The 26506-nt window shown below is 39.0% G+C and overlaps 1 protein-coding gene and 1 long non-coding RNA gene across 2 annotated transcripts in view; one reads left to right on the top strand and one right to left on the bottom strand.

The window, feature by feature from the left end:
• Positions 1–22165, top strand: part of LOC122420071 — a 36287-nt gene extending 14122 nt beyond the window's left edge. The window contains exons 2-4 of the long non-coding RNA XR_006263166.1: positions 18117–18991; positions 19080–19300; positions 22005–22165. This is a non-coding gene — a long non-coding RNA (uncharacterized LOC122420071). The remainder of the gene's footprint in view (positions 1–18116; positions 18992–19079; positions 19301–22004) is intronic.
• The window catches only part of RPGRIP1L (RPGRIP1 like), a 97060-nt gene continuing 80376 nt past the window's right edge, over positions 9823–26506 (bottom strand). The window contains exons 24-26 of the mRNA XM_043434802.1: positions 20224–20308; positions 15243–15376; positions 9823–12764 (exon numbers count right to left, since the gene is read on the bottom strand). Of these exons, the coding sequence (XP_043290737.1) occupies positions 12652–12764; positions 15243–15376; positions 20224–20308 (332 nt within the window). The 3' untranslated portion in view covers positions 9823–12651. The remainder of the gene's footprint in view (positions 12765–15242; positions 15377–20223; positions 20309–26506) is intronic.

Genomic DNA, 26506 nt, shown 5'->3' with positions numbered 1-26506 from the left:
TTACTTAAAAAACCTTATTGATGTTTTCTTGGTGACCTTACATATGGTGAGTTTTCATGAATGTGCCATGTATTTGAAAAGAAAAAATATTCTCTTTAGTAAGGGTGAAGGCTTCAATGTATATTCATAAGATCTACCCTGGAATTGTGTTGTTTCTATTTTCTATGTGTTTATTTATTTAGCCCATTTGCCCTGTCTTGAACTAAGAATGGATTACAAGTCTCTTCTAAGTATATTTCCATGTGTTTCTCTTCTGTATTCTGTATGAAGGCTGCTGCTGTGTTATTTGATGCAGTTATTAGTAACTCTTGTATCTTCACTATGAGTTATGGCTTTTGGTTTTATGAAGTGTCCTTCTTTGTCTCATTGAGCCTTATTCCCTCCATGAATTTCATCTTGTCAAATATCAAGTTCACAGTCTCTGATTTCTTTATGTGCATTTGCCTGGTTATAGTTTTAACTACCCTTTTAATAATTGCACTTTGTTTTAAGAGTGTCTCTTACAGTATAGAATTGAATTTTTCCTTGAAGGACGATCTGAAAATCTTTTCTCATAAGTTAGTTAAGATCATTTACATTTATTATTATGACTTAAATACTTGATCTTAGCTCTTACTGTTTTGTGCTATATTTACTATGTGTTGTTCATTCTCTGTTTTCTTTCACCTTTTAGTTTTTAAAAATGTTGGTGATTAGAATGGTTTGTGGTTTTTGTTTTAGTAATTATCTTTTCACTAATATCTTTATATAACGCCCATGATTGCTCTATTTAGGCTTCTGCTATCTGATTTGTCTGCTTTAAGTGATATCTTTGACTCTCACCTTTAATCTTTGTGAAACCAAAATGAATTTATTCTACTTTCCCATTTCTTTTACCCTTTCCCTTCTTTATAAAATGGTGTTAAATCTACTTTATCAGAGCCCATAATTTTTGCTGCATACTATTCTTCCATCTTATTCCCCTATAGTTAGATACAGGCAGTGCTTACCACCAGTATTTTTTTTTTTTTTTTTTACCACCAGTATTTTTAACAGTTTCATCATTCGTCGTTTAGTTGGACCAAAGTGGTCTTTCAGTAGATTCCTCAGGGAGGACCTATTAGTACAATACTCCCGGAATTCTTGTCTAAAAATGTTTTTTTCTCTGTAAAGAAGCACATGAAAAGATGTTCAACATCACTAGTCATTAGGGAGATACAATCAAAACCATAATGATGGGAGGGAGGTTCAAGAGGGAGGGGAATAGGTATACCTATGGCTGATTCATGTTGATATATGACAGAAACCAACAGAATTCTGTAAAACAATTATCCTTCAATTAAAAAATAAAAAAATAAGAACTATAATGAGATTCTACCCCATACTCATAAGAATGACTATGAAAAATTTAATATTTTGAGTCTTTGCAAGTGTTGCAAGGATGTGGAGAAATTGGAACCCTTGACTATTGCTAGAGGGCTTCCCAGGTGGCACTAGTGGTAAAGAATCTGTCTGACATCACAGGAGACTTAAGAGATGCAGGTTCGATCCCTCAGTTGGGAAGATCCCCTGCAGGAGGGCATGGCAACCCATTCCAGTATTCTTGCCTGGAGAATCCCATGGACAAAGGAGCCTGGCAGGCTACAGTCCATAGGGTTGCAAAGAGTTGGACACAGCTAAAGTGACTTAGCATGCACACACACACACCACTGCTAGTGAGGATATAAGATGGCTCAGTTGCGGAAAGCAGTTTGTCAGCTCCTGAAGAAATAATATAGAATTGTCACATGACCCAGCAATTGCTCATCTAGATTTACACCCCAAAGAGTTGATAACAGGTACTCAAACAAATGTTTGTACCAAGATGTTCATAGCAGCAATGTTCACATTAGCCAAAAGGTAGCAACAATCCCAATGTCCATCAATGGATAAATAGACAAATTGTGGTTATTAATACAATGGAATATTATTCAGCCACAGAAAGGAATGAAGTACTGATAATGTTACAATGTAGATGAATCTCAAAAATATTATGCTACATGGAAGAAACCAGACACAAAAGGTCACATATTATATGACTCCATGTATATGAACTATCCAGAATAGGTGTGTGCATGCTCAGTCATGTCTGACTCTTTGTCACCCCATGGGCTGTAGTCTGTCAGGCTCTTGGGTCCATGGGATTGTCTAGGCAAGTATACTGGAGTGGGTTGAAGATCTCCTCCAGGGGTCTTCCTGACCCAGGGATAGACCTGCATCTCCTACATCTCCTGCATTGCAGGTGGATTCTTTACCCCTGCACCACCTGGGAAGCCCCAGAATAGGGAAATTCATAGAAACAGAAAGCAGATTAGGGGTTGCCATGGGCTGTGGAGAGGGTAATAGGGTATAAATGCTTACTCTATGCAGGATTTTATAGTGATGATAGTGTTTTGAAACTAGAGGTAGGGGTTACACAACAATGTACTAAACACCACTGAATTGTTCTTTTAAAATAGTTAATTTTATGTTATGTGAATTTTACCACAATAAAAATTGGTTTTCTTAGCAGAGTTGGATAAAAAAAATCCTTGGTTTTCACTTCGTCTGAGTTTTTTGATCAGTATTTTACTACTGTCTTGAGAGTTGCTCTTGCAAAATCTAATGCCAACCAGATTTTATTTTCTTTATAAGTGACATTTTTTTTTTTGGCCTGGGGAACCAAAGGATATTTTTTCTTTAACCTTAATGTTTCCTTGTTTTATTAGGATATATTTCAGAGTTGACTGTTTTGAAGTAGCTTTCATACTTGGTGAACCTTTTCATACATGGTGGACCCTTTCAATATGTAGATCCAGGTATTCTTTAATTTCAGGAAAACTTATTTAAGTTTGCCTGTCTATATCGAAACTATCATTTTCTCACTGGTTCTACCTATTTATTTTCTTGGCTCCTTTTACTTCTATCCACCGTCATCCCTAGTCTATTTCTCAGTCATATTTATTTTCTCTTAGATACATTATAATTTAGTCATTTCAAGATTCATTTTGCTTTCCCTTCAATTTCTTTCCTAACATCAGTTCCCATTTTATAAGTTCCAGTTTGTATAGTTTGAGTTTTAAACTCCCAATCTGTTTTTTTCCTATCTGCAGTTCCTTTCTAAATTGTATTTAATTCATGTTGAAATACTGAATTAACTAATTAACCAATACTGAATTAATTAATTTTCTTTTGGCATCAGGGCTGGTTTTATTTCTTCTGGAGTTTGCATCTACTGAGAAGCATTTCTTAAACTTACAAAGTTCAAATACAAATTCAGAAAGTAAATAGCTGATAACCATGCTTCACTTTTTCCCCCCACCGTCTTAATCCACCATCATTAAGAATCTATCACATGGTAGGGTTTATCACACCACTTATCATAAATCATGTCACCCTTTTTGCCATTTGATGAGTGAGCAACCCAGCTTCAGAGTCCCATCCTGATATTCTGCTTTCTAGGGCCACTCCTGGTAGCTACCCTTAGCCTAGGTTCTTCCAAAGCAGGGTCAGAAGCAAGGACTTGCAGGCAGGTACTTTATTTGGGTTCCCAGGTGGCTCAGTGGTAAAGAATCTGCTGTCAGTTCAGGAGATGTGGGTTCTATCCCTGGGTTGGAAATATCCCCTCAGAGGAAATGGCAGCCCACTCCCAGTATTCTTGCCTGGGAAATCCCATGAACAGAGGAGCCTGGCGGGGTCACAAGAATTCATGGGGTCACAAAGATACGACTTAATGACTAGCATACAACTTTATTTGGGAGATGGTCCCAGGAAGAGGAGGGAGGCCCTGGGAGGAGTAAAGTAGAAGGAAAACGCCAGTGCAAAGTTGTATTTCCAAGTTGCTCACCTCTGTAAGTGGTGGGACTTATTCTTGCTGGAATCCTATAGAATGCACTTCAGGGTTTTCCATCTAAGAGATGAAAAGGGGGAGTAATCATCCACTGGCTGCTGACTCCTATTGCTCAAGAGCTTTCCTGGGGAGTTAACTTCCTTGGCTGTGAATAAAAGATGGAGAGGAGAATGTGAGGTAGGGCCCAAGAAGTATTTCATGCTTTTTCTACTGACTTCCAATGTTTCAGTCAGGAAGTCAGCTCTCAGTCTTAGTGTGGTCTTTGACTTTGAAGATTTTCTCTGTCTTGGGTTTTCAACAGTTTCTCTACCATGTGCCTCAAATAACTTTATAAAACTTGAGCATATAGGATTAATTCATTCTTCTAATTGAATTAATTATGCATAGTCTGGAAAATTCTTAGCCATTATCTCTGAGAATATTGAGTCTGATTCTCTTTTTTTTTCCTTTTTGGGACTTCCAATTATGTGTACAGGCCTACTTAGTATTATTTTACTGTGCTTTGCAGATATTGTGTGTATGTGGCTTCTTTTTTTCTAAAACAAATTGAGGGTATGTGGTAACCCTATATTGATCAAATCTTTTGACTTGATCATTTTCCCAAGGTGCCATTTTCCCAACAAGATTTTCTCATTTTGTGTCTGTGTCATATTTTGATAATTCTCATATTTCCAGCTTTTCCACTATTATTTTATTTGTTATAGTGACCTCTGATCAGTGATCTTTGGTGTTACTATGCTAAAAGATTATGGCTCACTGAAAGCGCAAATGAAGGTTAGCATTTTTTAGTAATGAAGTATTTTTTTTTTTTTTAGTAATGAAGTATTTTTATTTTTATTTTTTTTAAGTATTTTAAAATTAAGGTATGTACATTTTTTTAGACATAATGCTATTGTACACTAAATAGGCTGCAGTATACTACAAACATAACCTTTATATGCACTGGGAAATCAAAAACTTTGTGTGACTTGCTTTATTGTGATATTCACCTTTTTGCAATGGTCTGGAATCAAACCTGCAATATCTCCAAGGAGGGCCTGTATAACTTTCCATACAATCCCAGGTTTATTAACTGCTTCCTCTCTGCTTCTTTAGTATTTTCCATTTTTCTTTCCATGCATCCAAATTGATTTTTAATTTTCTTTAAGTTTCCTAAGTGTCTCTTCAGGTGTGTCTGATTTGCTGTTGAATATCCACCCAATGAGTTCTAAGTTCATGATGAATTTCATAGACAATGATCCCATTATCTGAATTACTTATGTGTGTTTCAAGTCTGTTGTCTTAGTCTTCAGCCATGTGGTCTTTTCTCCTTATGTGCCTAGTTAATTTTATATGTGTACCAAGCACTGCATGTAAAAAAAATGTAGAAATAATTTGAGTCTGGGGCTCTTAGTCTTCAGTGGACCCTGAATTACACTTTTTATTCTTCAGAGCCCTGTGAGTCTGCTGGAAGCTCTATTCAGCTTCTGAACCTGTTACCCATGCTTTCAGATTGGCAGCTGTATCTAGGAGAAAAGCAGCCTTTGGGGTCAGCTCACTTTCTGGGCTTTCCTCTGTTTCCAGATCTTGTTCCTATAATTTCTTACAGCTTATGTAAAATGAGCTTTCCAAGTTGCTCTTAACAGGAAGGGTGATCCAAACTATCAAATTTACTATTCCTGGGGTAGAACTCCATCCTGATGAAAAATGTTTTCTCATTGTTTCCTTATGGAAAATGGATGCAGGACTCTATTTTTAATTAAAAGTTGATTTGGATTTCCCTGGACTAGCCAAGGCAGATAATCATATGGGTGGGGAGGAATTTGGGTGGTTTTTAAAGACTTCTTAGGTTACGAGTGTCCTCTTTTGTTGTTATAGTGAAGTGCAGTTTTTAAAAATAAATGACCTTCTATGGGGCTTCCCAGATGGCACTAGTGGTAAAGAATCTGCCTGCCAATGCAGGAGACATAAGAGACACAGGTTTGATCCCTGGGTAGGGAAGATCCTCTGGAGGAAGGCATGACAATCCACTTCAGTATTCTTGCCTGGAGAGTCCCACGAACAGAGGGGCTAGCCTCAGATAGGCCATAGTCCATACAGTTGCCAAGAGTTGAATATAATCGAAGTGACTTAGCACACACGCACATAGATAATGACACCATCTTCTTTCTCTCGGGCCCACAGTGTCAGCTGGTTCCTTCTTCATTTCACTATTATGCCTCCAAGGGAGACTGCCCCTTTCCAAAATGCCCCGTTCTCTTCCAGAAGAGGTGTCTTTCCAAGACTGCTGCCTCTGGTCCTCTGCATTTCCAGCCCCTTGCTTTCACTTCCCCAGTGACCAATGCTCTGATCCACCAGGCCTCAGACCTGTTCTCAGTATTTCCTCTCAGGGTGGGCTGTCTCCTGGGAGAACCTTACCTGATACCATCTGTGTTCGGCCACCACTGGAATCTGGTCACAGGCGCCTCTCTTACACTTAACCTTTGCCCTGCTTCCCCTCTGGTGTGGGCTTCTGAGCTGACGTTTATTTCCCTCACTTACACATAAAGTGAAGTTTGTAGAATTTTCTTCTAGTTATGTTGTAGGACTGGGTTATTTCCTGTCCTATTAGAACCCTGAACTGTAAAAACACTTATTTTGAACTTTTAGATGAAATTATTTTCTAGCTAGCCTTTTACTACTCAGTTCTAAGTTCATTGTATTTTGTTCAGAAACAAATTGTTAAGATTTTGATTCTTTGGAAAAAGAGACTTCTTCTGTGGTTGAGTACATAGTTAATTTTTCTTTGAATGTTCTACATGCATTCTATATCCATTTGAGTTTAGTAATCATACTGAATAAATCTAGACTTTTTGATCTATCACTTTCTTGAGAATTAAATTCTATTAAGACCCATGTAGTTATTATAGTCCTGTCAATCATTGCTTCATGAATTTTGAGGCTATATTGCAAAATAGTTAATATATACACATGTGTATATACACACACACACACACACACACATATAATATATATGGAGATATTCCCGGCCCAGGGATCAAACCTGCAACTCCTGCACTGGCAGATGGTCCCTTTACCATTGCTCCATCTGGGAAGCGTGTGTGTGTGTGTGTGTGTGTGTACACACGTATGCGTGTGCTTGTGTGTGTATTCAAGTTGGCTACATCTCTGACCTGATGTTCCCTTTAACAGTATAAAACCTTTGTCTCTTGTTTTCCACACTGGATTAGATTTTGTCTGATATTAAAACTGTCACCCCACCTTAATGTTTCATATATTTAATACTTCTATCTCTTGTTTTATAGCTTTTCTTTCCTCTCTTGGTTAGAAAAGTCTCCCCAGTCTTTAGACTGTATTGTAGTCTCTCAAGTTTTCTTCCAAAACTCCTCTTACTTTTTCTGTTGTTAATGATGATGGGTAAACTATGACAAAACACATGTATAGAATATACAGCTTGATTTTTTTTTTTATAAAGTATTTTTTTTATTGGAGTATAATTGCTTTACAATGTTAAGTTCGGCTGTACAACATATATCAGACATGTCTACATATATCCCAAGCCTCTGAAGCTTCCCCCTCCCCCATCCCATCCCTCTAGGTGGACTATAGTTTTTTTTTTTTTTTTCCCAGTGGGTTTTGTCATACATTGATATGAATCAGCCATGGATTTACATGTATTCCCAATCCCGATCCCCCCTCCCACCTCCCTCTCCACCCGATTCCTCTGGGTCTTCCCAGTGCACCAGGCCGGAGCACTTGTCTCATGCATCCCACCTGGGCTGGTGATCTGTTTCACCATAGATAGTATACATGCTGTTCTTTTTAATGACACATTTCCTTAAAAACACCTTATGCTTCAGCTTCTTATCAGTTGATTCCTAAGAGCTTTCTGAGTTTCAGCCTCTGTTACTTCACTGTACAAAGGTACAAGAAGCAAAGACACAAAAATTAGCTTGCTGTTTCCTTAGTTTCATAATGGCTGACTAAGAGTGCCCCTGTTATGTTAAATTAAGTGAAGACAATACAGTGAGACATTTTGGGAAGGCTGTTGTACCTGTCACAGATGCTGGTATCTAAAGACGTCCTTAGAGTGGGAATGTAAATTGGTACAGCCACTGTGGAGAAGAGTAGGGAGGTTCCTTAAAAACTAAAAATAAAACTACCACATGACCCAGCAATCTCACTCCTGGGCATATACGCAGAGAAAAACCATAATTCACAAAGACACATGTGCCCCGATGTTCACTGCAGCACTATTTATAACAGCTAGGACATGGAAGCAGCCTAAATGTCCATCAGCAGAGGAATGGATAAAGATGTGGTACATATATACAGTGGAATATTACTCAGCCATAAAAAGGCATGAAATTGGGTCATTTGTAGACATGTGGATGGAATTAGAGACTGTCACACGCAGTGAAGTAAGTCAGTGAAAAACAAATATTGTATATTATCGCATATATGTGGAATCTAGAAAAATGGTATAGACAATCTCATTTGCAAAACAGAAATAGAGAAACAGATGTAGAGAAGAGCAAACACACGGACACCAAGGGGGGAAAGGGGAAGTAGGATTAACTGGGAGATTGGGATTGTCGCATATACACTATTGATACACAGTACTGGGGTGACCTAAACGGGAAGGCAATCCAAAAGGGGGGATACATGGACACGCATAGCTGACTCACCTTGCCGTATAGTAGAAACCACACAGCACTGTAAAGCAACTGTACTACGACAAAAATTAATTTTAAAAAAGATGTGGTTAGAGTGTAAGAAGAGAGGAAGGAAACACATGTGCTTTGACTAGTAACTAAAAACGAGCAGGGGGATAGACAGGTGGGAAGAAACGTCACAGTGGAATACAGGTGTGAAGAGAACAGAGGACAGAAATATAAAGATCAACACGTACATCTGATTTAAAAAGAAAACTGATGACATTCAGTGGCGGGAGAGCTGATTCTGTTACGAGGATGAGAAAGGTGCACCTCAATAAAGAGTGAGAAAGGGCAGAAAGCAAGGAGAAGCCCAAAGGCATCTACCACAGAAAAGAGCTCATGTTCTGAGTCTGAGGGAACCAGGTTTTACTTCAGAAAAACTGAAGGAGAAACACGGTTTAAATATATGAGTCGATGTTACATGGAAAACGCAAAGGGCAAGAACAAAAGGTGTGACGGTAACAGGAACACGGGCCCTGTTTCCCAGGAGGTCAGACTGTCAGGGGCAGTCCACTGGTGGTACTTTGAAATGGAAGTGAAGAGTCTATCTTGTAAGATAAAAGAGATTGGGATGAGATGTTTTCTCATCCTGTATTTTCAGATTTTGAAACACTTGTTTCTGTAGCTTTGATATTTTTTAGCTTTCTGGTTGACCTGTGGGTTGTTTTTGTGCTGAACAAAGAGGATGGAAAGCTGCCTTTGCTCCCATTCATGGATCTAATTAGGCATGTTGCCCAATCTGTAATAAATCATGGGTTTAGTTTTTCTTTGCTAAGGTGGTCAGAGGCCTTCAGGCATGAGTGACTTATTAAAATGTACTCTCATAGTTGGGGATGAATGGTCATCCTGGTATTGTCAATCACTCAATAATTTTATACCCCAAAGCTCTCCCTTGGTTGTTTTATACTACCCAAAGATGAGCATTTTATTCTCGTGTTTGTTCTTAGACATGATTCACATTTTGCGATATCCAGAGCATAAGGAAATCATTCTAAATTCAGCAATCGTGCCAGGTTGACTAAAAAAACGTATTTTCCATATCCACAGAAATGTTAATCAGATTCTTGTTAGAACATGTGTAAGAAGTGGTTTTCATTGTCACAGCTCTTGATGTCAGATTACTAAAATAATTTATGTTTTGTTGTAGGAACATGGGTGCATGCAGAGCCTTCCCAATCACACGACCGCTCTCGGCCCACACTTCTTCATAATACACAGAAATTATTTGCATTTTGTGGTAACGAGTGAATGGCAGCAACAGTAGAAATTCAACGTGGCTGTTCTTTATTTGATTAAATATATTCTCTATTTATTCTTTAAAAAACTAATTTAAGTTAAACGGCAATAAACCATGATAATTTAGAAAACATGTTGAAACTGAGAGTGAAGAGAAATGTTCTCTACGTAAACCACACTGTAAACCATAAAACTTATTTTTGTCAACTGCTTCTCATGACAGTGGCTAGGAATTTGACATTTCTACTACAGTAGGCAAAAAAACATGTAAAATACACTCTCCCACATACCACATCACATCTCTATTTATATTTCCAAACTAAAAGCATTTCAGCCCCCAAAAGTGCTGAGTGTACTGTGTCCGTTTACACCAAGAGCTGTAAGCTCACACAGGCCTTCCCTTAAACGGGTGCATTTGTGTGGCCAGGCCCCTCTACCCTCAAGCCATACTTACTGGATCAGGCTTGGCTCACCAAGAGAAAAACATTGCTCTTGATCCTAAAAGGTGGGGAGCTTTTCAGTGAACTCTGGTCAACCCAAGACAAAACAAAAAGCTATCCTAGAAACCTGTGTGAAGCATCCAGGATCACTTCTCCACTTCAGGGTGTGCCAGCAGTTATTCAACTCCTTAGGAAAATGAGTTTTGTGGAAATTCATGTAGTTTGAGGCTGAGTATTTTAAAACTAGAAAAGGAATCTTAAGTTATCTGTTATGGTACACACGAAAGTGACAGAAATGTGGCTAGTGCTCTGATGTCAGCTGAGATATATATTCTATACAGTTGACTAGATCTCAGCAGATTTCTAATAAAAACTTCCCTTTTCCACTTCGAGATCATAAGAAGTCAGCACAATCTGGTCTTCTCCCTACAGAAAGGGCATTTAGTTTGGGATGTAGCATTTTAAAACAATAACACAAACCTCCTGGGAGAATACCACAATAAATGTCTCAGAAACCACTCAGTTAATCCCAGGGTATAATCCGGCTGTTTTAAATTACTGCAGGGAATATTACGGGCCTTAATGACACTGTAACTGCTTAAAGCCAAAGAAAGCTAGAAAGGGAGGCCAAAAAGATGAGCTCAGAGCCAGCTGAAGTGACAACAAACATGTGGCTGTTTACTAGGGTTGGAGAGGTTTAGTCTGCAGATGCTTGTGGTCTCTGGAAGGCTTCAGAGGAATGAGTTGTTATGAAGATTTGCCGAGTTTGATGAGAGAAGATTCTTCCTGGAGATGGCAGGCCCCAGACAGGGAGGCCCAATGGTAGAGACAGAATTTATAGATTTCTGTGGTCAGGTCATACTCTACTGGTTCCACAACGTACATCAACAAATTAATATTGTGCGGATGTCATTTCAAAGCCTCTTAGAGACGAGAGTCATTATTGAAGCCATTAGGGCACAGATGGTTCAAACTATATGCAGATATCCATACTTGCATTTTTGCATTATAGCTGCTTTTTTTTTTTTCTGTTGAACTGTAATGAATTGTCTCATAATCTATTCCATCTTCTTGCCATTAGCAGGCTTTGAATGTTCACAAATAGGAGCAAAGAACTCATTTTCCAGAGCTTTAATCACACAAAGAGGGAATGCCTAATTCTCTAAATGAAATGGTCTGTGATCACTGAAGCAGAGATTTAATATATCACGGCAAATTAGGTAGATTTTAATAAATTACTTATCTCTCTGAATACTTTACATATGCTTAAGAAGGAACATAGCCTGTTTGCAAACAGTGAAAACCCACAGCCTATAAAAATCCTTTGAAGAAAATGACAAATAAAAAAGTAAATTAAAAAATGAAATGCATTATATCCTAGACCTCTAGAGACAATTCCTTTGCAGCATTGATTCACAGCTCCATTAAAAATATCAATTAAATCCTTCAGTGAGATTGAGTAAAAGCTAGAAAATTAACTTTCTGAGCTGCTTTTCAAGGATCTGGTTATCCAGATACACCCGAGCATTGTACAAGCTTGATGTAAATTTTAAAAAAATGATAAAAAGATACTCCTTTCAGGTCTAACTAAGCATATCAGAATCTGAGTCATATTTTTAGTATTTTCTTTCTCTGTCATAAGCTAAGTTTTCAAAGTGTATATTTCATGTATAAATATTTCTTCTTTATATACACACATCCCTGGATCCATATGACCATTACAAATATCTGAAAACAATACAAGTATTAGTAAGAAAAGCTATACCTTTTAGGAAGGAAAAATAAAACTTGCAGTGATTTAATAAGTTGGTGCCAAGTCTCATTCTTTATATTTAATTGATAGAAATGGCATGCATCAAAGAAAATGCATACTGAGCTTTAATGTGCATAAAATGGATATTAGCATTTTAAAGAGGAAGATTAACACATTAATCCAAGTAATTTTCATATATTGCTTCTAATAAAATCTTCACAGTATAAAACTCTTAATGAGGCTAATCATAGGCATTCCATTTAGTGGGAAAATTAGGGATAACATAAAAGTACTTCTTTTTCAGAGGTTTTCTAAGATTTACGCTATTTTGCTTATTAAAAATAAAAATGGGAATTGCGTTTCAGTTCTTCATAAGGAAATGTTGAAAATGCAAATAGACTTTCTCATGTTACCATGTAGGTATAAATTATTGAGAAGGTGTTGCCCGCTGGGGAGAACTTAAGTTCTCAAGGGGTGGCAGTCATGGGAAGAAGGGAATAGAAAAATAAACAAATGAAAAAGTATACAAAACTTGAACACTTCAAACCCCGGTCCTCCCCACCCCAGCTTCCCATGAATTATAGATTATATACACCAGAGTAATTACAGAAACCTCATCTAAACGCTTTCATGTGAGCATTTACTCAGGAGTAGGAGATGCCTCTGGAACAGTTTCTTTCAAGCCTCCAAGTCATCTCTGAATTGCTCGTAGACAGACCGTAGGGCATGGAGTGCTTCGACTGTTACCCTGAGCTTGCCAATACCTCCACCACCTGCTCTGGCATCCAAAACTAGGGAGAGAATAGCAGAGAAGTGTTAATATCATTCAACAGATTTTTCTTGAGATAAGCCTAACTGAAATAGTAGTTGAAAAGATGAAAACAGCTCTATAAAAGTCCAAAATTCACTGGTATCAGAAATCTAAGAATTAAAGTTTGTCATGTGTGTATGAATGTGTACACCCATTTCAGAGGTATGGCATGTAGGCATGTATGAATACACATTGCTTCTAGAGTTAAAACTAATTATCTGATCCTGACCTTTACCTAGTAGAAAAGCATAGGATAATGATTCCCACATAGAATCAGAATTTCTTAGAAACAAAAAGTCTAAAAGGGATCAATATATGACAGTGAAGAACTTGTTCTAACATACAGTGTTAGCAAATAACAGAATGGCAACCCACTCTAAAGAAATTATGTGATCATAATTTGAAATGCTTATTTATCTTTCTAAGGAACACATTCCATTTAAAATAGATTATATGTGGGACCTGCCTGGTGGTCCAGTGGCTAAGACTTCATGTTCCCAATTCAGGGGGCCCATGTTCGATCCCTGGCTGGGAAACTAGATCCCACATGCCACTAAGAGTTTGCATGCTGCAACTAAAGATCCCATATGCTACAACTAAGACCCAGCACAGCCAAATAGATACTAAAAAACAGATGATATGTGAAATGAGAAAAAGTTAAAATGGCAGACCCAGAATCTTAAGGTCTATGGACTGGTTTTGGGGATCTATGAACAGATGTTGCAGGAAAGAAGATGTAAAATTTTTGAGTGTCAGTGGGCTTCTCTGGGAGGGAGGCACAGCTTTCAACGGTGTGCCAAAGGGGGATTGTTTGATCATTCTCTGAGTTCAGGGGTGGCAGCGAAATGGGCTGCTGATTCAGGCTCCACCCTCTGTGAACAGTGATACCTACTAGTGATTTCAAGGCCAGCATTTTGGCCCTGGTAAGTCTGAGAGCACTTAGGAGCCTATATAGTTTCTTTTGTTTTTGTATGTGTGGTTTTCTTGAACTTTTAATATGTGTGTGCCTAATTCCAAGAAAATTTGTAAGGAAACCTTCATATAAAACTTAATATACAAAAACAACAACAAACAAACAAACAAAAACTTAATATACAAAGACTTAGGTAGAGAAATGAGCAGATAGGGAGACTGCGGGGGCACAGGTGGTCCCCAGTACACAGAGGATTCTTCACCTCTTCTTTGGGATGTTTCATGTCTATGTCTGGCAAAGCAATAAAAACCTGACCTGACTAGTGTTTTAATTTTCTGACTCTTGCCCAGAACAAGGCCACAATAGGTGTGTACATCAGGTCAATATGGTCACGTGTGGTCCTGCAGAATGAGAAGATGGTGTGTGAAACAGAACTGACTGGAGAAGAGATTAAGAATACAAAGCAGAGATAATTTTGATCCTTTTTGTCTCTTGGTTCTGGCTGTCTTTATTGGATTTAGGTTAATATTTTAATCCTCTCATCTTTTTCTTCTATGCCTGCCAAAGTTGTGACATGTATATGATATGTATGTGATGTGTACAGTTTATAAAATTTCCCAGAACAGGTTTCTAATTTGGTTACTTGGTCTAACTTGGTTAATTATTTGGCTTGATCCTGAATTTGGCGCACTTGACACATATCCAGGGCAAGCCTGATGGCTGAATTATGGTATAAGCAGAGCGCCTGGCACTTAAGAGGTGCCCAGTTTAGTGTTCAGTTAATGCATGAATCAATGAGTTAACAAACCATTTACATTCTTCCAGCTGTGGATGGCTCTGCGGACTTAAGAAGTGAGACTAGGACTCAGCCTCATTGCTCCATTTATTGTATAGCTCAGGCCATCCCTGATTATTATTATTAAAAGTCTTGATTTCGTAAAGTACAATTCCTTCAGCAGATTCTAAATGTGTTATATAAGGATAAAGAGTAGAAATTAGGCATTGGTGGGACTCATACTTGGTGGGGTGAAAGTCAGGGAGCAGACTTTTTGTAAAGAATCCCTAACTCCTTCCCTGAATCCTGATGAGAAGCAAGTGACCAGAATGATTCAGAGTTACTAGCTGTGACTCTACCACCGGATTATAACATGGAATTAAAGAGAAGCCTTGCAAAAGACACTATAACAATCACTCAGAATAGCATGCCTTAGCTGAAATAAGGCATGAGGCTTCTATAAACAACATTAAAAACAATCCAATGGCCAAATTATTGTCACACTTCCCGACACCCCCCATACTAACAAAATGAGTAATTCCTTGTGAAATGCAATTAATTATTTTTAAATTTCTGTTGACTCAAAGGAAGGCAGAGAAGGAGGGGGATGCAGGGAAAGATTCCAGCTTCAACAGAAAGTCAGCTTGAGTTGCAAAGGGTTCAGCTCGTGTGTGACTCAACATCTTTGCAGCCAGCAAAAAGGTTTTAATAAAGGCTTTGGGTTTCAGCAATTGCTGGTGGTACAGATTGAGCAATACTTCCACCCGTACCATCGATATTTTGCTCGATGATGTCTCTTCCTTCCCGAAACACGTCAGCGAGGTCAACGGTAGCGATGCCAATGTCCTCACACTCCAGGTCCTGCTCATCCTCAGGAGGGTCACTGACCACAGTGAAGCGAACACTGAGGAGGGAAAGAAGGGAGAACATCCCCAGAAAGTGAGAGGAAATCACCACAAACGAAACAAGACTCCTGAATGGGTTTTTTAAAAATCACAAACTGTGACATTTCAAAGTTTTCTATCATTCCAATAAAAAGAAAATTGCATTAGATAAATTATTCTATGAGTGATTAGAATGATTAGCACACACCCAGACTTCACATGAACACTAATTCACTTTTCTCAGCACTGATTACCATTTATCTCTAGAATCTGAGAAAATTACTAGGCGAAGAGAAGAACCAGATGTTCACTCTATTACACAATTATCTGATCATATTTTGACATGTCTACTGTTGAGACTAAAAGGATCAAGTGAGTAAAGACCATGGAGGTTAGGGCAGTGTTTTCAACAGGAAAGCAACAGTTTCTATAGAAATGCACAACTTTATAGAGTTTCTAATAAGCAGCTTAACCAACTGTGTTCTATATATTCTGAATTATGTTAGATAAATGCTGTAGTTCTGCCCAACAGCTATATGAAATGTTTGTATTACTTCAGCAAGCTTTTAACTTACAATCATAGCATCCAAGTTTTATTTTACTTTTAGACATATAATTGTAGGGTTCTGATGGAACTGATTTGAATTAGTGGCTTGTGTTTGGGCCAAACACGGATTGACCAAATGACAGGAATTTACAGTTAAGTAGTCTTTTGATATGTCTTGGCAGCACAGCTTAAACCATGAATCCTTGTAAACTACCATATTAACCATTTTCAAAATGTATCCATCCCAAATCAGATGCAAACAAGAAACTTGTTTCTTAGATAACATTCTTCAGTAAAAATCTAAGTCTCTGAGACACTGTGCCTTGAAAAATATGCACAGTTAAAATCCTTTCCAAATACTTACAGGTAAACATGAAAATATTTTAAAATAATTTGCTAAAAGTATTAACATTTCATTTCTTTACCAAGTCCCTGCTTTTTGGCTAGCAACACATTTTGTTCAGGAAATAGAAATCCCTTAAGTTGAAACCAAAGGTAATACCTATTTACACAATAACTATAATTGTGAATACTACAGAATGGTCTGCAAAGTGGGTAAGATGGATATTTTATATGATGCATAAAATAGAGAAATTAAGTGGTTAACAACAAGGCCCTACTGTATAGCACAGGAAACTCTGCTCAGTGTCATGTGGCAGTCTGGATGGGAGAGGGGTTCGGGGGAGAAGGGATACATGTGTATGTATGGCTGAGTCCCTTCCCTGTCCACCTGAAACCATCACAACACTGTTAATCACCTACACCCCAGTACAAGATAAAAAGTTAAAAAAAAGATTAAGTGGTTAAGGGCATCCATTTTGGGTTCAAATTTCAGCCTTACTATTTATTAGCTGTGTGACTTTATACAAATTACTTGACCTCTCTGATCTCAGCTTCCCTATCTGTAGGATAGTAATAATTCATTCAGCTCTTGTTAAGATCAAATTAGATGATACATTAAACAGTACCTGGAACATAGTAAGCACTAAATAAATGTTTGCTCTCTTATTATTATTATTTTTAACCTAGGTAGAGTTCCTTAAGCCTCTCCATTTCTAAGGGGAGAGAAAAAGAAGGCATGGGAAAAGCTTGTTTCAATAGAAAACAGAGACGCCCAAATTACCCAATGGCTATATCACTCAAACAAGAAGAATAATGATGAAAGATATTGTCCTAAAATGAGTGTGCTTAGAAAAGAAGGAATTAGAAGTGATATTTGATGCACATTTTATACCCACAAGACTTACAGAGAAGATAGAGGCTACAAGGTTATAACAATAATGTTTAGTGTTATCCTTAAATAATGTCTCATCTAAGGATAATATCTATCAATTTACAAATGCAGACTACCACCTCCACTGAATATATGAGAATTCTAGACAAAAAGGAAAAAAAAAACCCTTTTAAATGCCAACAAAAGGGCTAAACATTAAAAAAAAAGCAGTATTTCTGGTTTAAATTCTATCCAGAGCAAAGTGAGATATCAAATACAGAAATAAATTGTTAGGCTGAAAAGGGAAGAAGGTGCACTAAGACAGTTTAAAAACTATATAGTTTAGCCTTGGTTTAGGCTAAACTGTATATATACATACATGGACTCGTGTGGACACATCTTATCTTACCTTGAACCCTGTCAGACAAGAGAGATGGAACCCTGCTTTATGTGCTGAAGAGGCTTCACTAACCAGCTTAAATGTCATCTCCTTGGATTTGCCTTCACGTTGTTATTTTCTTTACTCTACTTTTTTTTGGCTGGGCTACATGGATCTTGGGATCTTAGGCCAGGGAGCGAGCCCAGGCCTGGCAGTGGAAGCTTGGAGCCCCAACCACTGGATTGCCAGGGGAGTCCCTTGTTTAGCTTTCTCTTAGTACCTACTGTAATGTATAGCTGGTTGACTTGTTGGCTGTCTCCCTCAGCGAGATGTGTATTCCATGAGTGCAGAGACTTCCTCTTATCCAGCATTTTAGTTCCTGATACTTAGGTAGGGATCATAAATGTTTGTTGAACTACTGTGTGAACTGCAAAGCCGAAGTCCTCCTAGTTGAAGACTGGCTGGAGAAGGCCAGCTTGGTGCTGGGTGGGCCTCAAGATTGAGACCTCAAACGTTGCTTGTTGTCATTTAGGGAAACCAGAAGACAGTGAAACTCCTTAGATCATTTACCATTTTTGATTCTTTCCACACTCTGAAATACTTCCTTTTTATATTAAACAGGATAGAAGAGACTAAGGGTCACCTGTGAATTTTATGCTGGATCTGCACAGAAGAACACTTGCAGGGAAGAAACGAAACCAAGAAGGAGCCTTAAGGCAGCGTCAAACTATGACTTCAAAGAAATGGTTTTCAGACTCCCATTTCAGCGTGTTGCCTCACTTTTAATGTGACGCTTATCTACTTGTAAATATAGCATGGGGCAGCAAGCAAAGGTGCTATATGTAATTCACTATATTATACAACGCACCTCATTTTATGTGTGTCAGGCAAGTTTGGTCAAACTTATCTAGCTGTGGCTGAATATGTTATCACCAGTTTACGAGAGGGCTGCTGTCTGAGCAAACACGTTCTCATAATCTAGGAGGTACTTGGAGTAATGTGACCTCAGAGTATTTACAAGAAGCGAGAACATTCACTGGAATCACAGCTGTCTTTTGGCTGTGGACAAATGTAAATTCTTTTTTTTTCTTAAGAAAATGACACTGCCTCCCGCGATGGCCCCGTCCCTCCCTTGGCAGGCAGAGGAGCTCGCGGCTGGCGCTCCAAGCCCTCCCTCGGCTGCATCAGCCCCGAGTCACTCACTCTGCCCCCGCAGCGCCTTTTGCTGTGCTTTTCTAAAATGACACGAACATTTGTGTCTTTGGCGGGCATTTAGAAATTTTAAGGGAAACAATGGTGGGGGAGTGGGAGTCATTATAGTTATTGTGGACTTCTAATTTTACTTTTTAAAGCTCAGTTCTGGACAGTGATAACCTAGCTTGTTGACCGCAGAGAAGCAGGTGACATGGCCAGTGTGGTCTAATCACTAGTGACCTGCGATGCCTGAGGGACTGGTGGTAGGTGAGGGGGCCTTGAAAGAAGCTGAAGTATACAAAGTAAGTAAAATCTGAATGACTATCTACCGTCCTGGGAAAAACACCAAACCTTAAAGTAATTAACAGGGTTTTCCTACTCTTTCTTCAGAATCAAGATCCAAGGAAACAATACATGTATTTCAAGGACTTAAAGAAAAAGTCACTGTCAGATCCTAAGAACTAAGAATTTCAGTTTCCTTTCATGAAACAGAAGATTGGATGCTGGTTTGAAAGCTCTTTTGAAAAATCTAATGTTGTGAACATTCACTTGATGACCTCCAGCAAAGAGATGAACTTGAGCCTCTTTCTCAGGTTGGGGGCTAAGCTCAGGTAAGGCAGTGAGCGGCTGTGTCATCATGGGCCAAAAAGGCAAGGAGAGGAAGACAGTGGGGAGATAAAGGGGCCCCCCAGGCCGAGGCGGACGAGCCAGTAAAGGGGCACCGGTGAAGCCCAGCTCAGCGTTCATAGGCAGCACTGAGGTAACACCTCAGACTGCATGGATGGGCGTTCACTCAAATGCATGAACTCACTAAGATCACATTCTTCTTCTCCTTCTCAAAAGGGTTTAATTTCTATACTGTCCCAAAATGCAAAGTGCCCTGTTCAAATTTGCCCAAAAAGACATTAAAAAATAACATGAGATGATGAATTATTAAACCGTGATAGTGATGTAAAAATGTCTCAAAGGCTGAGGAGCTATTACAAATATTATTATTATTATATACTTACTACTGCTTATCATGACTGCAGTGAATACCCACCGTGCACTTAAACTGTGTGAGGAGCTAGTCTAACCATCTAACATGTTATCAGCTCATTTAACCCTCACAACCACCCTATATGGAATTATTATTTCCATTTTACAGGTGCAGAAAGTGAGGCAGACGGTGGTGGTCTGAGGTCAGACAGCTAGAGAGGGAACAAGAATTTACACTCCAGACACTGGGTCCAGGGCGCCCCCTCCTGGCAATCACTATTAGGAGCTTTAGAGCGGCGGCGGGGTGCTTTATATACTAACTGTCTGGGTCTTTTGGTTTGCAGAGCACTGTAGGATCTTTACAGCTACTCTGTAGGACAGGCAGGGTCATGATATTTCTAGGAGGAAGGAGACACAGAGAGGTCACATACTCGTTCAAGGACACAGAGCGAATCAGGGAAGGTGTGTTCTGCTTCCTTATCTTGTGCTTTTTTTTTAAACCATACCCTGCTACCTTGTATAAACCATCACGTAATTTAGAATGCTTAAAATGTACCTTCTATTAGGCATCTCTTGTTTCAGTAGTATAGCTTTTAAGATGTCTCTCTTGGCCTGGTTGTTTTCTTTATCCACGTAGATCACTAAACCAAAAAAAAAAAAAAAAATTCACAGGAGGCAGTCACTCAGGAATATGCGACGTTAGTACCATTCTGTATTTGTATAAATACCTGTTTTGAGAGACGCGTGCCACCTCGCTTGTACGCCTGGGAAAAGAAAGCAGCGCTGGAAACCAGAATCAAATCCGAACAGTCATGTGATCTAGTGTCATGTCACTGGCAGGTCTATGAGCGCGCTGTCAGAAAGGATACGCGCGGCATCGGAGAGCGCCACATCGCTGTCACTGCCTGTTAATGGCATGGCAGTCACGACAGTAAGAGCCAGCGGTCTTTATTGCTTTGTATTTGAGGGATTTACTGCATTTTCTTTCACCCAAGGAGCGAGTGATAATGATAATGTATGGCAGAGAGCTTGTCCTTCCTGACAGCCCCGGTAATTTAATCCTTCTTTCCTGCCACAACACGAAATAAAAGAGGCATCCTAGTGCGTTGGGTTGAGGAAATTCACAGGCTGACGTTTGTTCGTGGTTGGGTGGGGGATACGGGATAGACTTGTGGAGGGAGGCGGGGAGAGGCTTTTTCGGGTGTGAAGTTTGTCTGTGGGTTTTCAAGGTACATGCTGGCATGCAGGGATGTGGCTAGACTTTACTGAGCTGAAATATCAGATTAGATAACTCATCTGAATCCCACCAGGAAGAAGATGGTGAACACGTAAAAGTAAATAAGTGTCTGCCCTTTGGGAAAACGGCATCTTGGAGTGTGAACACTTCACTTTTCATCCTGCTTATTTTTTTCTCAGCTTGGCAGCCCTTCAGTCATAACTTAGCTGTGGAAGACATTTCTTTTTCAGATGCCATTTTGGAGTTAAAGTCTCTCTGGTGACCAGATCTCAATTTAGAGATTATCCCTTTATCACACACAGTGTGAAAGATACCACGACAATTCTAAAGCTAGGTTTCACTGGGAACAAACATATTTTATACTGAGAATGTTTCCCTGGACAATTTGAGTTGAATCTCAAATTATGATGCTATCAACTCATTTAATCCTTGGCTCAGTTGAGTAAAAACTGAGGGCCAAAGACGGCACATGCCAGGCACTGAGTTAGGCACACACGGTGAGGTGCGCAGAGGTCTGAGTCGGGGTGGGCTGGGGGTTTGACAGAAGGAAGAACCAAGGTCACACTACAGTTCTGGGCTTATTGTTCTCTGCACGATGCCGTACCAGTGAGTGTGACCAATTATGTAAGTTACTGTGATTTACACAAATCGAAAAAGACAAAGCGTTCTTGTAAATTTTATAAATATAGTGTGTTACTTATCAAAGCTAAAATGTCATGCTTTTTAAAAAAGTCATGCTCTTCCAGTATGGGAAAAGCAACAGGACCTCATTTTAGCCACCAGAACCCACCTGCCAATGCAGGAGATGTAAGAGATGTGGGTTTGATCCCTGGGTGAGGAAGATCCCCTGGAGAAGAGAATGGCAACCCACTCCAGTATTCTTGCCTGGAAAATTCCATGGACAGAAGAGCCTAGTGGGCTACAGTCCACGGGAATGCAAAGAGTCGCACATGACTGAAATAACTTAGCATGCACACCACACCACATTTTAATGTCTTCTGATGGGTATTTAGGTTGTTCACCTCCTGGCTATTGTGAATAATGCTGTTCTGAACATGATGTACAAACTCTGTCAGAGTCCTTGCTTTTAATTCTTTTAGGTGTGTTTCCAGAAGTATAATTGCTGAATCTTTGGCAATACTATGTTCAATGTTTTAAAAAAACATCTTTACCACTGAAGAATAATTTGGCTACCTGATGTGAAGAGCTGACTCTTTAGAAAAGACCCTGATGCTGGGAAAGATTGAAGGCAGGAGGAGAAGGGGATGATGGAGGACGAGATGGTTGGATGGCACCACTGACTCAATGGACATGAATTTGAGAAAGCTCCAGGAGATGGTGAAGGACGCTGAAGCCTGACGTGCTGCAGTCCGTGGTGTCGCAGAGCCGGGACACAACCGAGTGACTGAACAGCACTGAAACTGGTGAAAACTGATGTAGCTGGGACACATGTTGCTTTTGCTTCTTTCAGATGACTAGCACACTGTATTTCCTCGTCTGTTAACAAAGATGAAAATAGTGACGGCCACCATTTAGTGAGTGACATTTATGTACTACATACTACACTCAATGTTTTGCTTACTGCGTTCACATCTGTTAAGAACCATGCTGACCCACAATTTACAGATGATCAAGCAGACCTAGAGAAGGTAAGTAATTTGCCTCAAGTAACCTAGCTAGGAAGTGGCGGAGCTAGAATTTGAACCCAGGGTCTGCCTCATGGCCTGCCTTCTTAACCTCTGTGCTAAAACCTCCTTCTTCCGCGAGGCCAGAACTCTTCCTGTTGTTCAAGCTGCAACCATGCGGTTAGCACAGACTGAAATGTGAGCGAGTTCCATCACTGTGTCAAGAGAAGCCATCTCACTCTCCTTTCACGCTTTCTTAAAGGGATACTGCCTCATTACACTTGGTACCTTAACCAATTCTCTTGACTGAACACTTCCAAAAATTCCTTTTCAACAAATAATAAATGCTGGAGAGGGTGTGGTGAGAAGAGAACCCACCTACACTGTTGGTGGGAATGTAAAATGGTGCAGCCACTATGGAGCATAGTATGAAGTTTCCTTAAGAAACTAAAAACAGAACTACCATATGAGCCAGCAATCCCACTCCTGGGCACAGATCCAGAGAAAACTGTAATTCAAAAACAAACATGCACCCAAATGTTCACTGCAGCACTATTTACAATGGTCAAGACATGGGAGCAACCTAAATGTCCATCAACAGGTGAATGGAGATGGGGTGTGTGTGTGTGTGTGTGTGTGTGCACACATCTTCCAAATAAATCCACATATCCAAATAAATACCAAATAAATATCCAAATAAATAAATAAATAAATATCCAAATAAATACCACATCTTCCAAATAAATGTATGTATATACAATGGAATATTACTCAGCCACTGAAAAGAATGAAATAATGCTATTTGCAGCAACATGGATGGACCTAGAGATTATCATACTAAGTGAAGTAAGCCAAAGACATATATTATATGATATTGCTTTTATGTAGAATCTAAAAATAAGAAAAAAAAAAGAGACAAATGAACTTATTTACAAAGCAGAGAAAGAAATCAAACTTATGGTTACTGAAGGGGAAAAGGTGGGGGGAGGGATAAGCTAGGAGTTCTGGGTTAATAGATTCACACTACTCTATATAAAACAGGTAAACAACAGGGACCTACTGAATAGCATACGGGACTATACTCAGTATTTTGTAATAACCTCTAAGGGGAAAAGAAGCTGAAAAAGAAATATATATATATCTGTATGTGTGTATGTAACTGCATCACTGTACACCTAAAACTAACATACAACACTGTACAACTATACTTGAAAAAAAAAATTCCTTTTTGGAAAAACTCCAGCTGCTCCCTGAAAAGTCTGGTTCTCCGAAAGTGCACCAAGTGAGAAGTGCGGCTTCCCGCTCGTGTGAGTGAGGAGCTCCATCTATTCTGATGGTTCTTAGTCTTCAATGTGCATCAGGATCCCTGCAGGGTGTGACAGAATGCAGATGGCTAGGCTCACCTTCAACTTCTAACTCCGTAGGTGTGGGGAAGGCCTGAGAACCTGCATGTCTAACATCTTCCCAGCTGCTGGCCAGGATACCATTGAGAACCAAGGTTTAGACCCTTGGTTGACTTTTGAAATCAGCTCCTTTGCCTGGTTTCTGAAAAGGATCAGAAACTAGAAAACATTTTTTTGTGTGTGTGTTAAACATGTGGGAGACACTTAGGTTAATACCTCTAATCAGGTTATGATCCCAAGAATATCCATTTGATATTCTGAATTAGGTGGGTTAAAAAAAAAAATCTACATTTCGAAACTTAAAATATCCATTAAAAAGCAATCCTGGTGATTATGAAATGAATCTGAACTCTCCAAAAGTTAAGATAATTACCTTTCATTCTCATCAGAAGCCACATGGGTTTAGGATTTGCTACAATTTGACATAAATTTAGTGAAAGGATGTGTCTCAAAAAAGATACAAACCAGTAGTCCAAACACTTGAGGTGATCTTGAATTCTCTACCATTAAAAACACAACCCACGTATAGGTATAACTGACTCACTTTGCTGTAGAGCAGAAACTAACAGAACATTACAAAGCAACTATACTCCAATAAAAAACAAAAACAAATCAGAAAACTACATCCCTCACATCTGCAGGTTGGGGAAATCCCTATTTTCTTTAGCAATCTTATTTGGCAGAAGAAATGCAGATAGTTTAATTATATGAGGGGGCTTCCCAGGTGGCATTAGTGGTAAAGAACCCACCTGCCAATGCAGGAGACATAAGAGATGCAGGTTCGACCCCTGGGTCTGGAAGATCCCCTCAAGGAGGGCACAGCAACCCCCTCCAGTATTCTTGCCTGGAGAATCCCATGGACAGAGGCACCTGGCAGGCTAAGGGTTGATAACCTTGAATCTCAACTTTTGTATTAAAGTATTATCTCCCCTCAGTCCTTATCTTTGCCAGGTTTTTCCTCCCATTAGTAACAAAATCTAAGGTTCTGCATCCTTTGCATCTTCTGAATTAAACTTTAATTGTTCCAACAGATAGACTGTTCAGTGCTCAGAGACTAAAGGCCTAGATCTGTATAAGACTCATAAAAACTTTGGACGATTTCATTAATCTTTTTTCCTTCCCACTGTCAACTCTCTAGAAGATGTTATTCAGCCCAGACAACATTCTTTAGATCTACCATTAATCTTATTTTTTTTAACCAAACTATTCTCTTGCTCTCTCAGCACTCTCCAAGTAAAATTTTCAAGCCCAATAAAATACAACTTTTGTTTTTGCTACCGATGTCTAGCAAGTTAATTCAACTTTGATTCTTTTTTTTCCCCCTAGTGTTAGTAGCCTTAAAAAAAGATCTATTTTGTGTATGTGAAACTGGTACTAACACCTCTTAATAAAGACTGAATTAGGCTATGAATAATCCTGGGGATCACTAGTCTAAACCTCTCATTTTATGTACCTAATTCAGGCCTCAGTATACAAATCCCTTCTGAGTAGATTCAAGTCACACTGCAGAGTAAGATCATCGCAAGGTTCAGGTCACCTCTCAACTGGTATGGTGTTCAAACAGGAGACAGCATGCACTAGTTGGCCTTTAAATTTTGTCTCAGTTAAAGAGTCAGTTTGGAAATAAAACTACTTTCATTAACATTTAATAAGGTTTGGAAAATGTAAGGCTACATTATATTGACCTTTTATATCAAGTAACAAGTGAATGCTAAATCGTTACAATAATTAGATGAATAAGAGAAGTTATTTATGAAGCAAAGATTCAAGGAGATTCTCCTACAAGGAAGGAGATGCAAACATAATAATTTAAAAATAAGCACTTTCAATATGCCCTCCTTAAGTGAAAAATAAGCCTTCTACAAGGTTAATAATAATTATTTCTCAAATTTGCTGATCATCTAGGACTTATAGATGTAAAACAGCATTAATTTGCTTCTAAGCCCAAAGTACATTTCTCTCCCTTTCCACCATATAAATATCCTTAAAATTCTTTTCAATTAATCTTGAAAATTCTATATAGTCAAAACTCAATAGGTAGAAACAGAAGCTGCAGAAAAGTATAGTAAATACTTCTAATGAGTTCAATTCTAATAGATTACTGGTTTTCTTGTTGCTGTCAGGTGACTATTAATAATTCATCAGAAATACTAAAATACCAATTAGTTAGTAGTGTATCTTGTAGTAAAAGGAAAATATCAAAAAAAACAAAAACAAAAACAAATCAATGCCAACTAACCAACCTGAAGTGCGTGAAAATCACTTAGTCGTGTTCAACTCTTTGCGACCGCGTGGACTATACAGTCCATGGAATTCTCCGGGCCAGGATACTGGAGTAGGTGGCCATTCCCTTCTCCAGGGGATCTTTCCAACCCAGGGATCCAGCCCAGGTCTCCTGCATTGCAGGTGGATTCTTAACCAGCTGAGCCACGAGGGAAGCCCGAGAATACTGGAGTGTTGTAGCCTATCCCTTCTCCAGCGGATCTTCCTGACCCAGGAATCGAACCAGGGTCTCCTGCATTGCAGGTGGATTCTTTCCCAACTGAGCTATCACAGGGAAGCCCCAACCTAGCA

This window comes from Cervus canadensis, chromosome 18 (genome assembly GCF_019320065.1).
Source record: "Cervus canadensis isolate Bull #8, Minnesota chromosome 18, ASM1932006v1, whole genome shotgun sequence".
NCBI classification, from domain to species: Eukaryota; Metazoa; Chordata; class Mammalia; order Artiodactyla; family Cervidae; genus Cervus; species Cervus canadensis.
The sequence above is the reverse complement of the archived record's forward strand: the minus strand, read 5'-3'. Positions and strand labels throughout refer to the sequence as shown.